At 36.7% G+C, this 14,319-nt stretch overlaps 1 protein-coding gene across 1 annotated transcript in view; it reads right to left on the bottom strand.

Moving 5' to 3' along the window:
- Positions 1-4,252: 4,252 nt before the first annotated feature.
- OSTM1 (osteoclastogenesis associated transmembrane protein 1) overlaps positions 4,253-14,319 on the bottom strand; it is a 36,082-nt gene continuing 26,015 nt past the window's right edge. Inside the window, exons 4-6 of the mRNA XM_032338885.1 lie at positions 13,114-13,281; positions 10,960-11,125; positions 4,253-6,299 (exon numbers count right to left, since the gene is read on the bottom strand). Of these exons, the coding sequence (XP_032194776.1) occupies positions 6,244-6,299; positions 10,960-11,125; positions 13,114-13,281 (390 nt within the window). The 3' untranslated portion in view covers positions 4,253-6,243. The remainder of the gene's footprint in view (positions 6,300-10,959; positions 11,126-13,113; positions 13,282-14,319) is intronic.

Below are 14,319 nucleotides of genomic sequence, written 5' to 3'. Positions count from 1 at the left end.
CATACTAATAGTCTGATAGAAAGGTTTGCTTATGTGCAGGTATGAATACTTTTTATCTCAGTTTCTTTTTCTTTTTTTTTAATTTTTAAAGATTTTATTTATTTGTCAGAGATAGAGGACACAAGAAGGGGGCTCTCTAAGCAGAGGGAGAAGCATGCTCCCTACTGAGCAAGGAGACCAGTGTGGGACTCAATCCTAGGACCCTGGGATTATGACCTGAGCCAAAGGCAGACACTTAACTGACTGAGCCACATAGGTGTTCCTTTATCTTAATTTTTACTGTTCTTTTCCATGCAATGTCTGGCATTTAACCAAAAATTATAAGACAAATTAAACAAGAAGAAAATGACAATAATATTTTCAAGAGATAAAGTAGTCAACAGAACTAGATCCAGAGATGGCCCAGATACTGACACTATCCAACAGGAACTTTAAAATACTAAACAATCTGGGGCACCTTGGTGGCTCAGTCAGTTGAGCAGCCAGCTCTTGGTTTCAGCTCAGGTCATGATGTTTGGGTCCTGGGATCAAGCCCTACATTGGGCTCCATGCTCAGTGGGGAGTCTGCTTGAGGATTCTCTTTCCCTCTGCCCCTCCCCCCACTTGTGCTTGTGCTCTTTCTCTCAAATAAATACATCTTTAAAAACAAATAAAATACTGGGGTGCCTGTGTGCCAAGTTGTCTTGGTGTCAGTTGAGCAACTGCCTCTTGACTTCAGCTCAGGTCATGATCTCAGAATCATGAAACTGAGCCCCATGCCAGGCTTCACGCTCAGCAGAGAGTCTACTTAAGATTCTTTCCCTCTCCCTCTCCCACTCCCCCTGCTCACCTTCTTTCTCTTTCAAATAAATAAAATCTTTAAAAAAAAAAAAGTAATGATCTAAACTGAAACGCAAAGTGAAAGAGTGAATATAACAGAAGAGTGCATCCAATAAAGCTGCGAGACAGTATCACATCACCTAACAAATCTAACTGGAATCCTAAAAGGCAATGAGAGCGAGAAGAGGGCAGAAGTATATTTGAATGTATATAGAGTATATTTGAATGTATGTATATTTGTATGTATATAGAGTATATTTGAATGTATATCTGAAGTATATTTGAATGTATGTAGAATGTATATAGAGTATATTTGAATGTATGTAGAATGGCTGAGAATTTTCCAAAATTCATCAAAAAGATCTAAGAGGCTCAGATAATGCCAAGGAGAATACAAAGGAAAATATACCTAGACATATCATAGTAAAACTGCTAAAAATAAAAAATTAAGAGGAAATCTTGAAGGTAGCCAGAAAACAATAAAAACATTATACATAGAAGAATAAATGTAAGAATTATAGCAGACCTCTCACTAGAAACTTTGCAGTCCTGAAGGCAGAGGACTGATTTCTTTAAAGTACTGGCAAACTTACTCTTCACCACACTCCTATAAGGTCACTTGAATTTTTGTTGTTGGTGAAACTAATCAGGGCAAATAAAACTGGTGGCACTATGGAAACAAGAGTAGTTGACAGGGCTTAGATCCAAGGAGCTGGGTGGCCTTGAGAGCTAGAAGTGATACGGATATGCCTCATGAAATCAGGCCATCAATAAGCAAGGATCCCACCCCCCAAAAAGGGTTTTCCAGAGCCTGACCAGGTCAGAGATTACATTCTCTAAACCACTTCCAGCATGGTAGGGTTGGTTACAAGAGAAATTTCTGTATCCATCCAAGCACCTATCCCTGGTGTCTCAAAGACACAGAATGAGTGGTGCAGATTTGGTGACAATAGTCAACCTACTAAGGATAGTTCCTATAACTCCATTACTGGGTATTAGGAGACAGGGAAAAAAAGAACAGAGAATCTCCAGATGAAGAGAACATAAACCTAGGAGGAACAGCCAAAGAAGTTAAACAACCATTTCATGCTGCTGCTGAGATGTGAGTTGACGCAAGAAGTCCTCAGAGGATGGTGAACTAAGTGTGCCAAGCAGTGTAATTTCAAGCAGTTTTAGCCCTTTGTGGATATGAATATCCATCCTTCATGGATATGAATGGGCTATCTATTCCCACCTAATACTACCCACTGAATTTGCCATGCACATACAGTTTCAAGACAAGGGACTCCCAGTGCTCCTTTTCCATATAGCTTTCCATCCCTAGGTCCCTCCTGTATAAACATTTGAGAATCACAGGGTGAAGGTGCCCCGGGAGAGATTAAATCTGGAGATTCTACTTGCTCACTCACACTCTTTACATCCTCTGCTAGCTGTTTGCCCACACCACAGTTACCAATTCTCCAAACCCATAGGAGAAAAGCAATGAGAGAGAGCATGTATATATGTGTCTGGGTGGGGCAGGGAGGGTAGGGTGGGAAATGCTGGATTTGGGCTGGTAGGAGTTCCTGAGTTGTACAAAAAACACTGCCTTATGTAGTGAAGAACAGTCAAGATACAAAGAGGATTTAGATTTTAAAAGGTCAAGGTCAAGCCCTTTATATGTCAGCTCCTATTATATTACTGGCAACAGCACTTCAAATGAATGTAGAAAATGAGGTACTAATAGGAGAGAGAAAAGGGAAGCTGTAACTTCCCCTCTGGAAACAGGGATCACCATTGTGAGTGATTATTCCAGATAATTATTCCAGATAATTGTTGAATTGTTTTTCACTTCCAACGCATTAGGCAAATCTTTTGGATACCAATTCTGGCACTTAGGTAAGACACTGGAGGATTTGCTAAAATACCTAGCTAAAATGGGTTTATCATTTCTTTTAAAGGTTTGAAATATTTTTATTGCATTTGGGTACTGGGATTTTTTTTTAATGCATTTGTTTATCACAGGAAAAGGCGATTTTGCAATTATTGAAAACCTCCCTACTTTAAGCACAAGTCAGGTCATATTATCTTTTAAAAGCTCTCTTTACTTTCAAGGAGAAAAAGAAAATTTCTGGTTATTAAGTTTGTTACATGTATGACTAATATTTATTATGCCCAATGTAATAGTTTAAAACAAGCAAATTTTAGTAGAGTTGTAACTTTTATGTGCTAGATGTATAATTCACATAGGCTTAAGTCCTTTTTATAATCAATACAATCACTTTGGGGAATTTTTACAAGATAAGCTGAGTAGAAAAACATTTGATTAAGTATTTCAAGTCTCAGTTTTAAAACTATCAAACAATGGCTCAGTCATAAATAAGGAGCTCTATGATGTTCTGCTTCCTTAGTTAAGAGAGAGGAAATAAATGATATACTTTTTAGAGGGAATCCATGCAGTGGACAGATTAGATCAAGTGATCTTTAGGGACCCATTTGGCTCTAGGAGTCTAAGACCAGATGACCTCTAAGGTTTCTACTAGCTTGGAAAACAATGTACTTGGAAAGTAATTTTTTTCTATCTGCAACTGTTACAAAGGTTACTAGTGTAATTTTGCGTTCTTAATTCATTGCTGCTGATGTCTATTATTCATACAATGTCAAGTCTTTGGTCAGGAAAGCAACCCCAACTGTATATAATGTTCTGGGAAAACATTTCACTTTATAAGGAGTACGCTGCAGTAGAATTAGAGCCCATCCGTGAAACATTAGAAAATACCGTCCCCTTAGAAGTAACATTTACCAACTAAACTCTGGTGTTACTGATTTAGAGTTACTTTAGGATAGCTGATGCTAGTTCAACCTCTCAAATCCAACAAAAAAATAAATAATCCACAAGCACATTTTTATTTACAACAAAATTATTAGATGGTACTTTTAAGATTTTATTTATTTGACAGACAGAGATCACAAGTAGGCAGAGAAGCAGGCAGAGGGGGAAGCAGGCTCCCTGGTGAGCAGAGAGCCTGATGCAGGGCTCGATCCCAGGACCCTGGAATCATGACCTGAGCCGAAGGCAGAGGCTTTAACCCACTGAGCCACCCAGGCGCCCCTAGATGGTACTTTTAAAGTAGGCACTTAAACTCAATGCCTGAAAAACTGAAATGTGATGTTCAACTACATCTGAAGTTTTAAAAATGCATTTAAAAATCAAATATGGCTTGGAACGCCTGGGTGGGTCAATGAGTTAAGCATCTGAATCTTGATTTTTTGGCTGAGATCACGATCACAGGGTTGTGAGATCACGCCTTGCATTGGGCTCCATGCTGAGTGTGGAACCTGCTTAGGATTCTCTCCCTCCTCCCTTCTCTTCCCCTCCCAACTCCCTTGCTCTGTTTCTCTCTCAAAAAAAAACAAAACAAAAAACATTAAAAAAACAAATATGGCACTGCAATTTCCTTAAATTACTTCCTTTATTTCAAAGTGTCAAAAAGCTAAAGATTATCTTACGCACACACATAAGCTATGTGTCTCAGAATTTGAAACTATGCAAAGAATTTTTCAGTATCACCTAAAAATGAAGTATCTACACACTTTAGTGTAATGCTTAATACTTACTTTTGAAATCTATTGCTGATGCTACTTCTAATGACCAACGACTCGACCAGAAAAATAGTAAAGGTTGTTTTTTCTTTTCTAAAGTGCTTATTAGCAACCATATCCAAAAGCAATGGTTTTTAGAAACACATAACATTGAAAGGTGATCAAAGAGTCACTACTTACAGATTCAAATATGCCAGTTTGTAACTCTGCATATGTAAACTGGTTTTATCTGCATTAATGAAAGATTGCTTTCAATGGCCCTCAACTCTATGCTTCAAATCAAGACAGTGCTATTAGTATCAGCAGCGTGAACAGTGACAGTGGAATAAACCCCAGCACATTTTAAGTGGATCACAGCAGACTAGAAAACCTGTAACAGCTTCTGGATATGTTATATATCCAAAGATGAGTCTTACTCACTCTGCATACACAGTAAACATGAAAAAAAATTCAAAACTTTCTTACCTCACTATAGAGCAGTTATAGTATACAAAGGGATTAAAATTCTTCTACTATTCAACCTAACTCTTACTTCTATATAGAGCAGACTTCATTCTCCCAACGTTTAAAACAAAGCCTATTCTCATCAAGAAAGCAAGAAGGAATTAACAAATGAAATACCTAGCACTAAAAACCTGAGGAAAAAAGTGATGCCCAATTCTGAAATGAAGCTTTTTTTAAAAGAAAGTTTGATTTAAACATTCCAAAATAGAATTTGCTTTCGGACAGTGAAACATCTGACTTCATTTCCATCATGTCACATTTATCTGTTTAAATAACTTAGAAAAAAAATAAACATCTTATCCTAAATGCTTTCTGTATCAGACTCTCATCTTAACTCATGCCCTCAACATGAACCATTCAACAGTCTTATGGTGCGTGTCCCCTCAGGTCCTTCCCTATCTATTTTCTGAGCCTTAAGTTTTTTTTACCCCTCTTTTCTTTCCCCTCCAAAAATCTTCATATAACCCAAGAGAAACTTGATTTTTTTAAAAAACCACAACTTAAATATATTGTGATAATGCTACGTTTGACTTAAAGTAGTAATAAATTATAAATTGCCAAATAGCTTCATGTAATTCACAATGCAAATCCCTGGTAGAAAAAGAATCCATCTTGCCCTGAATATAATACAGCAGTCCAGTGATTTCAAATTACTTATGAAATAAAGACAAAAATAAGGTGCAAAATACTATCTATAAAAGTTAAGTAAGAAACCAGTTACCATATATCTTTTTACAAAGATAAATGTAATGTGCCTTCCTGCTTCTAAAAATTGCTAGGGAGGTTTATAATTAGTGGTTTCAAAAGTGACTTTAAGGAAACTAGAGATTGAGTCACGTATTATTTATAATATATATGATATTAAATATATATGTAAAAATAATACTGCAATGGTGAATTTGATCTTTGGACCGGCTACTTTTGGCAAGTATATTTCTTTTTCCAAAGTCTTTGTTATAACTGATTAATTTTTAAATGTTAGTTTTCAAAAACTCTGCTACTGAAGTACTACATTAATAAGGAGATACCAGAAGTCTCAAAGAGTAATAATATGCCTACAAAATAAAATGAAGATTGTTCTTGCACCTTATGTTATTATAACAAATACACTTTAAAACAGATGACATTGCTAGGCCTGGATATTAAAAATACCCAAACCCTTAAAAAGGGGATGGAAAAGGAAAGAAAAATGGAAAATTCTTATTTAAAAATAAATCCGCAGTTCTTGCATTTCTTAGGAACTTGACTTGTCAAAATCAGTTTATCTTCTTTTGGACCAAGCTGTATCTTCCACCATTCATCTACGGAACATGATGTCAATTCTCCGTTTTGTAGATTTCAGTTTGAATTTTCTTGAATGTTTGCAAAGCTGGTACTGGACTTGAGACGTTTGGCTAGATAAATCAGAAGTATTATATTTTAAGCATAAATTATCCAAACATAATTATTAATTATTTTTGTGTAAACTATAGTATTCACTTATTAACTCTATATTTGAATCAGAATAGATGATTTTCAATAGAAAATAGAATCAATTTTCTAAGAATCAAAGCCTAAGCCTATTTTCTTCCACCAACCTCAAAAAACATAACTCTGCTTGAAGCCATATATGCCTTTGTTAGAAGCAGTACCAAATAAAACAGACATAATTTATATCATCCTGAATATTATAATCTCAAATATGTAATGCAGCTAAGAGTACTCTACTTAAAAAAATGGAAGTGCTATAAGGTACAACAATATAATGACATATTTAAAGTCGAAGTTAGAAATTCAAATCTAGATTTCTCTTAAAATAATTCTGTAATGTCAAAAAAACTGTCAAAGTAGAAAAAAATTTAAATGGCTTACAAAGAAAAGTGAGTCATATTACACACACAGACACAGGCACACAAATATATATATGGCTGTTAATAAAATATATACAATCCATTTTGATTACAATGCCAATGGGACTGAGTCATTAGGGTTAGTAAAGAAAATCATGCTCTTTCACTTGGTAATACTCATGCTGAGAGTTAAACATCGATGTTTCTCATGTTCCAGGAATGAAAAACAACCGTGCTCGAGTAAAAGTATCTTACTTGGCATAAGGAGGAATCTCTCCACTTTAGAGGTTTTTCAACATGAGAGTGGAGGTTGTGAGTTAGAAGGTCTGCAATGGGACCCAGGCACCAACTTTTTTGTTCTGCTTTAAAGCTCTGCAGACAATTCTGACATGCGCTCAAGGGTGAAAACCAGTGTTTTAGTTTCCATCACAGTCTCTGCTGGTTTTCACTCTGAGCGCAAGATGACAACGTAACGTTCCGGACCAGTGTATTGTTTCAGGCTAAACGAAAGGGCAACTGAACCTAAAAAACAGTCCAAGCTAGGAGTCTACTCTTAAGCCTTCTGTGGATTTGGAAGGCAAACTAAATTAAGAGGGCTTTATTTTTATTATTGTTATGCTGTTTAAAACCACTAGAAGTAATCTAGCTTCCTACTAAGTACCAAATTTATTAAACGAACCAGGTGGCAATATCAATGAGTGCATAGATCTCCAACTTCTTTGTTTCCTTATTCTCTGATAAATCCCTACATCCTTCAAAATTCTACCCCAGGGGATACTAAAAACAAAACAAAATAAACAAACAAACAAAAAAAACCAGTTCTACCCAAGAGATCATCATCTAATGATGAGTTCCAACATCCCAAATGCAGAGTTAGTCTTATTCTCCTAGTCTTATTCCAACCACACTGTATACCTTCATAAACAATGCTTCCAGGAAACATTAATTGGTGTTATGCAAAAGTTCTACTGTCAAGTTTGGGGAATGTAATCTTAGAGCCTTTAATTTATATTCAGGTACATTATAAAGATCATAAAAAGGAATTCACAGAATTAGTATTTTAAGGAACACATTCTAGGAAATACTATCATTCAATACAATGTTCTTTTATTCAATGAATTTTTTTTTAAGATTTTATTTATTTATTTGACAGAGATCACAAGTAGGCAGAGAGGCAGGCAGAGAGAGAGGAGGAAGCAGGCTCCCTGCTGAGCAGAGAGTCTGATGCAGGGCTCCATCCCAGAACTAATCCCAGGATCCTGGGATCATGACCTGAGCCGAAGGCAGAGGCTTTAATCCACTAAGCCACCCAGGTGGCCCTTGACGAATATTTTTGGGCACCTACTATAGGCCTGGTACTTTCTAGATGCTGGTGATACAGTGATGAACAAGATAAACAAAATCCTTATTCTGATGGAGCTTACAATTGAGTCAACTGTAAGGGATAAACTAAGTAGAAAATAAATGAACAAACAAATAAGGTAGAAAATAAATGAAAAAGTTCATTCAAAAAAGTAATTAAGTATCATTAAAGAAAGATTATAGATATAGGAGAATTAAAAGAAGGATGTATTCTTATAGGGTCATAAAACGTAACTTTAAGTAAGTAATCGCGGACCTAAGACCTGGATGTCAAGGAGTCAGTCAAGGGAAGTAGAGAGGGCCAGTACAAAAGCTTTGGGAAGCAGGCAGTGTCAATGAGTCCGATGTTTGAGAGGAGCAGAAAGAAGGCCAGCCTACCTACATAGAGCATCAGGAGCAAAGAGAGAAGTGGATACAGTGAGTTTAGAAAGGAGATGGGAGACCAGGTCACACAGTTAGAAGTTAAGTTTCAATGTTATTCTAGATGCAACAGAAACATATGAAGGGTTTTAAGTGGGAGAAAAGCATAGTACGATTTGTGTTTAAAAAATTACTCTAGGGCGCCTGGGTGGCTCAGTGGGTTAAGCCACTGCCTTCAGCTCAGGTCATGATCTCAGGGTCCTGGGATGGAGTCCCGCATCGGGCTCTCTGCTCGCCAGGGAGCCTGCTTCCCTTCCTCTCTCTCTCTCTGCCTGCCTCTCTGCCTACTTGTGATCTCTGTCAAATAAATAAATAAAATCTTTTAAAAAAAATTATTCTAGCCACTATACGATGAATGGTTTGTAGTGGATCAAAAAAATGGAAGCAGGGATACCAGTTAGGGGACTCCTGCATGGGTGGTTACGAGATGGGATGACTTGGGGCAGGGTATTATCATGGAGGTACAGAAAAGATAATTTAAGAAACATTTTTGGAAGTAGGGCTATTGGTACTTGTTGATGGTAGTGAAAAGGCGTGGGAAAGAGAATATGGGAAGAGGGAAATAAAAAAAGAAAAGAATTAGGAAATTAAGGATAACAAGGTTTGTGGCTTGTACAAACAGATGGATAGTAGTGCTTTAGAAAACAAACATACAAAAACCCTGATCAGAAGCAGTAAATATCTTCCACAGAGTTAAATTATTTGCAAAATAGATAAGATGCTAAACTTTGAAAGTACACCAAGTCCCGAAAAATAAAGTTTTTCAACAGTGAGTTCCCTGCAACACTTTGTCATTATTCTAAATAAGTGCTTTTAGGACTGAGTTATTAACCTATATTACAGATTGCTAGTGATCTTTGAAAAGCTTTACTAAATACCCTCATATTAAAGATTCTTCCCTCTATTAGCTAGCTTCTCAAGGAGACAAAACATTACAAATTCAGTTAAAACTGATTTGTAAGTGGGGCGCCTGGGTGGCTCAGTGGGTTAAACCTCTGCCTTCGGCTCAGGTCATGATCTCAGGGTCCTGGGATCGAGCCCCACATTGGGCTCTCTGCCAGCAGGGAGCCTGCTTCCTCCTCTCTCTCTGCCTAGCTCTCTGCCTACTTGTAATCTCTCTCTCTCTCTAATAAATAAATAAAATCTTTTAAAAAAACCTGATCTGAAAGTAACCTTTTTTTTTAGTTAGATATATTAGAAGTGAGGTTAAATAAACTATGAAGAACTAAGGAAGGCAAGACAGAAATTTATTGGGAGGGAGGGGTGCCTGGGTGGCTCAGTCAGTTAGGGATCCCAACTCTTGATTCCAGCTAAGGCCATGATCTCAGGATCTCCATGCTCAGTGCAGTCTGCTTGAGGTTCTCTCTCCCTCTGTCCCTACCCCTGCTCACGCCCACTCTCTAAAACAGGGGAAGCTGGGAGGAAGGGAGGAAGAAAGAAAGAAAGGAAGGAAAGAAGGAGTACGAGAGAAAGAGAAAGAAAGAAATAGAAAAAAAGAAAAATTTATAAGGGAAAGAATTTTTATTTCTTAGGCTCCTAGACTAGAATAATTTTTAAGAGAAAAAAAGCCTAACATTTTTCTACAAAAGGTATTCTCTATTTAAAAAATTAAAATTACTGGGGCACCTGGGTGGCTCAGTGGGTTAAAGCCTCTGCCTTTGGCTCAGATCATGATCCCAGGGTCCTGGGATCGAGCCCCAAGTCGGGCTCTCTGCTCAGCAGGGAGCCTGCTTCCCTTCCTCTCTCTCTGCCTGCCTCTCTGTCTGCTTGTGATCTCTGTCTGTCAAATAAACAAATAAATAATCTTTTAAAAAATAAAAAATAAATAAAATTAAGATTAAAATTACTAAGGGATAAGCCCATATCTTCATCCTGATAATAAATGAGAAACCATGACCTTAGAAGCCACTCTTCTTCAGCTAGATGGGATTTTCTAGTTAGTGCTTTTTCTGCTCTGCCCTATTTTATGGGGAGTATGTGTTGAGCACATGCTGTATTTCAAGTATTGATCTTGCAACTAGGATTCTAATTTGTTCATAAATCATCTGTGTTTTCACCATAGTTTCTACATGCCTTTTTAGACGGCTTTCTAGGTGGCTCTGCAATGGCTTCAATGGGCCTAACAGCTGTCTATCTCCCTACTATGGCCATTTTAAGTCTGCAAAACCTTTGTTGCTATTCTTCTGTTGCTACCAGCTTTATTCCATGCTTTCTCAATTAAAACATCTGAAAGATCCTGTACTGTTGACTTTAATTATCTGTAATTATAAACTCCTTACATATCTCTTCTATTAGTAAGTGTAACTAAAATTTGAAGTAAAGAGCTTTTTTAGCTTAATACAGTTTGAGTTTACAGAGCATATACATCATTTCTAAAACAGGCCTAAGTGTTTAAAATACAGGTGTTAGCTAAATAAATAAACAGTTGTAAAAAGGAACTTACGTAGAATGAGTTTGCGTTTCTTTTGCTCTGAATGAAGAAAGCTACTGAGGTAAAAGACAACAGGTAGAAAGAGAATAAACACAGAAACAGCGATGACAGGCACTGTGTCACTGCAAGGGACTGAACAATTGAAAGTTCGACTCCAAAGTTTTCGGGTAATATTCATCTGGAACAGTAACAAAAAAATTATTTTATTTTACATTTAATTTGTCTTTAATTCATATAATTGTTTTACTAATAACATAACAGGCATCCAGAATTTAAATATATATCCCTAAAAAAATCTATTGATAGTTGAAGACAATTTCTTCTGCCAGGGAAGTTCAGTCATTATGTAAGTTCACAGTCACTATGTAAGTTTATATCCATATAGAAATTTCATATTCTAAATTCACAGCACCATCCAAAGAATGCCAACCTTCACAGATCGCAAACAGAGAATCTGTAACAATACGAATATGGTTAGACCATGCTTCATTCATTAAAAAAGACTGAAAAGGGTAATTATGTGAGGTGATGGGTGTGTTAACTCGACTGTGCAAACCCTTTCACAATGTGTGTATAACAAATTATCACACTGTACACTTTAAATATATTACAATTATATTTGTCAATTATACCTCAATAAAACTAGGGGGGAAGGCTTACAAAAAATAAAAAACAAAAACCTTTTTTCTTATGTTACATATAATCTCACTGAGCTTGCCGCATTATTTTTAGACTTGAAAGAAAAATAACAACTAAATATAGCTGCTCTTCAAGAGATGGTATCTATGAAATGTTTAGCATATTAGCCAAGATATTATGAAAGATTCATATGGCAAGCAATTTAAGTACATAATATCTAATGAGTCATGGAAACTGTATTAGATAATATCTTAGTTAGCCGCATACAGTAAAAACTGACATTTAGGGTCAGCAATACTTCATTTTCACTGAGCCCATGGTTTCTGTTGAACATGCTAAGTGATATATGGAAACTCTCAAATTTAATGTTGAAAATAAATTTAATAACGTTCTTGCCTGAATTTTGTCTGAGATTCAATTTGCAATTGGTACTTTGTATGTTTACTGCTAAGTTCTGCTTATTATAAGAAGGATGTTCTAAAACAGGGGGTCATGTTGATGTCCTGTGTAAACCAACTTATGTCAGAGAATCAATATTCATTTTTATTTTAAAAATTATGAAATAGACTATTATTCTTAAAACATACATTTAGTATTTATAGAGCGCCTATTGGAAGCCAGGTACTAATCCAGACATTAGAGCAGTAAAAAAAAACAAAAATCCCCATGGTGCACCCATTTCAAGTTTGATATTAAGTGCTTTTTACCATCTTGAATATTATTGATGGACTATAGTTCACTCTGAGCTGTTTCACATTCATCATTCTCAACCATTAAGTTTATCAATTTGGACCTTAAGCTCTCTTTGAGCCAGTAATTTCTCTTTCCTTGGATGCCTCAAAACTCAGGCACCATAGTCCCATAAAAAGGCAGGAACGCCATCTAGTGGTGCCCCATGTGAAGGCAGCCTATACCATGGAGGAAAAAACTCTTCTTGACCAAACAATACACATTACCAATAGGCCCACTACATGCTAGGCACTGGGCTAAATACTGAATAGCAAACAAAAAAGGACATGAGGTCCTTGTCCTCACGTGGCTAATTTTTTAGTGAGGGGTGACAGGCTATAAATAAGAAAACAAATTAAAATTTTCAGATGATAATGAAAAATAAAAGCAGTGGGGTATAAATGGTTGCAGAAACACAATGATAGCAAACAAAGACTTCTTTAATCAGCAACAAGTGCACAAGAAACTGAAATGTAAACTTATAACACCAATGCCTCTGAAAATGAAACATATCAAACTTGAAAGACCAAAAAAAATAAATAAATAAATAACAAAAAACAAAAAAACCCTTGAAAGACCAAATATACCAAATTCTCAACTCATTTATGAAGTACTTGATTAGTGTCCATTTTAGTTTGACAGATCAGGATATTCTAAAATATTACTACTTATAACCAGTAATTCCTAGTTGAAGACAGCATATACAGATTCCAACATACCTCTAAAGGGAATAATGATACTGAAGGCACAATCAAAACCACCACAAAATACACATCATATCAGAAGTGAATTACTTACTGCATCTTCCACATCAATGCATAAATGTGTTCCAGATTCAGCCTTATTCTCAAGTTCATTCATTTTCTGCATTTCGTTGTACAAACTACTCAGAGTTTTGTATGCTTCACGACAGTTTTTGCAAACTTCTGAATAATTCCTTAACTGCTGAAGACTGTGAATGCTCCCCTAAAACATCAAAGGCACATATAATATACATTACATCTCTTTAACATAAGCTATTTGGCCTCCTAGAGTACAAGTACAGGAAAAATATAGCACATTGAAGTATGGAGCTATGATGCTAGACAGATTAGTAAATCACTGTTGAGCCTCAGTTTTATCATCTATAATATATTGCTACCACTACCTGTATTATAGATCTCAAGGACTAGAGACCTGGTATGAAAGGCAAACATATAGCAAAAACCAGGGGCGCCTGGGTGGCACAGTCAGTTAAGCATCTGACTCTTGGCTTTGACTCAGGTCATGATCACAGGGTCCTGGGATCAAGCCCTGCAGGAGGCTTCACGCTCAGTGTGAGGTCTGCTTGAGATTTTCTCTCTCCCTCTTGTCCTCCCACTCATGTTATCTTCCTTTCTCTCTAAAATAAATAAAACCTAAAAGAAGGAAAGAAGGTGGGTGGCTCAGTGGGTTAAGCCTCTGCCTTCGGCTCAGGTCATGATCCCAGGGTCCTGGGATCGAGCCCCGCGTCAGGCTCTCTGCTCAGCAGGGAGCCTGCTTCCCCCCTCTCTCTGCCTGCCTCTCTGCCTACTTGTGATCTCTGTCAAATAAATAAATAAAACCTTAAAAAAAAAAAAAAGAAAAAGAAGGAAAGAAGAAAGGAAAGAAGGGAGAAAGAAAACCACTGTACTAGCCACTGGTAACAGAGAACAGCTCAGATGCCAAATTACTAATGCCTAAATACCAAAAATTTCCTAAATCATCTGGTCATTATCTAGCTTACTCTCACAGAATAAATAAAATACGTCCTTGCCGGAGCTGACTTAACACTGAAGTCTGCCTTACTGAAACAGACGGGACTTTATTAATGGGGAAGGAAAATGCACCAAAACTACATCCCCACTCCACTCTCCCATCCCCAGGCTTGTAATCCAGGCCTCTCTAGTCAACAAAAAGGGACTAATGCCAAAGAATTATATAACCTGACATGAAGGTAGTGGATATAACATATAAGATATTATATTACTGAATCTCAACCTTTTC

This window comes from Mustela erminea, chromosome 4 (assembly GCF_009829155.1).
Source record: "Mustela erminea isolate mMusErm1 chromosome 4, mMusErm1.Pri, whole genome shotgun sequence".
Taxonomy (NCBI): Eukaryota; Metazoa; Chordata; class Mammalia; order Carnivora; family Mustelidae; genus Mustela; species Mustela erminea.
Note: the sequence above shows the minus strand (reverse complement) of the source record. Positions and strands in the feature narration are given on the sequence as shown.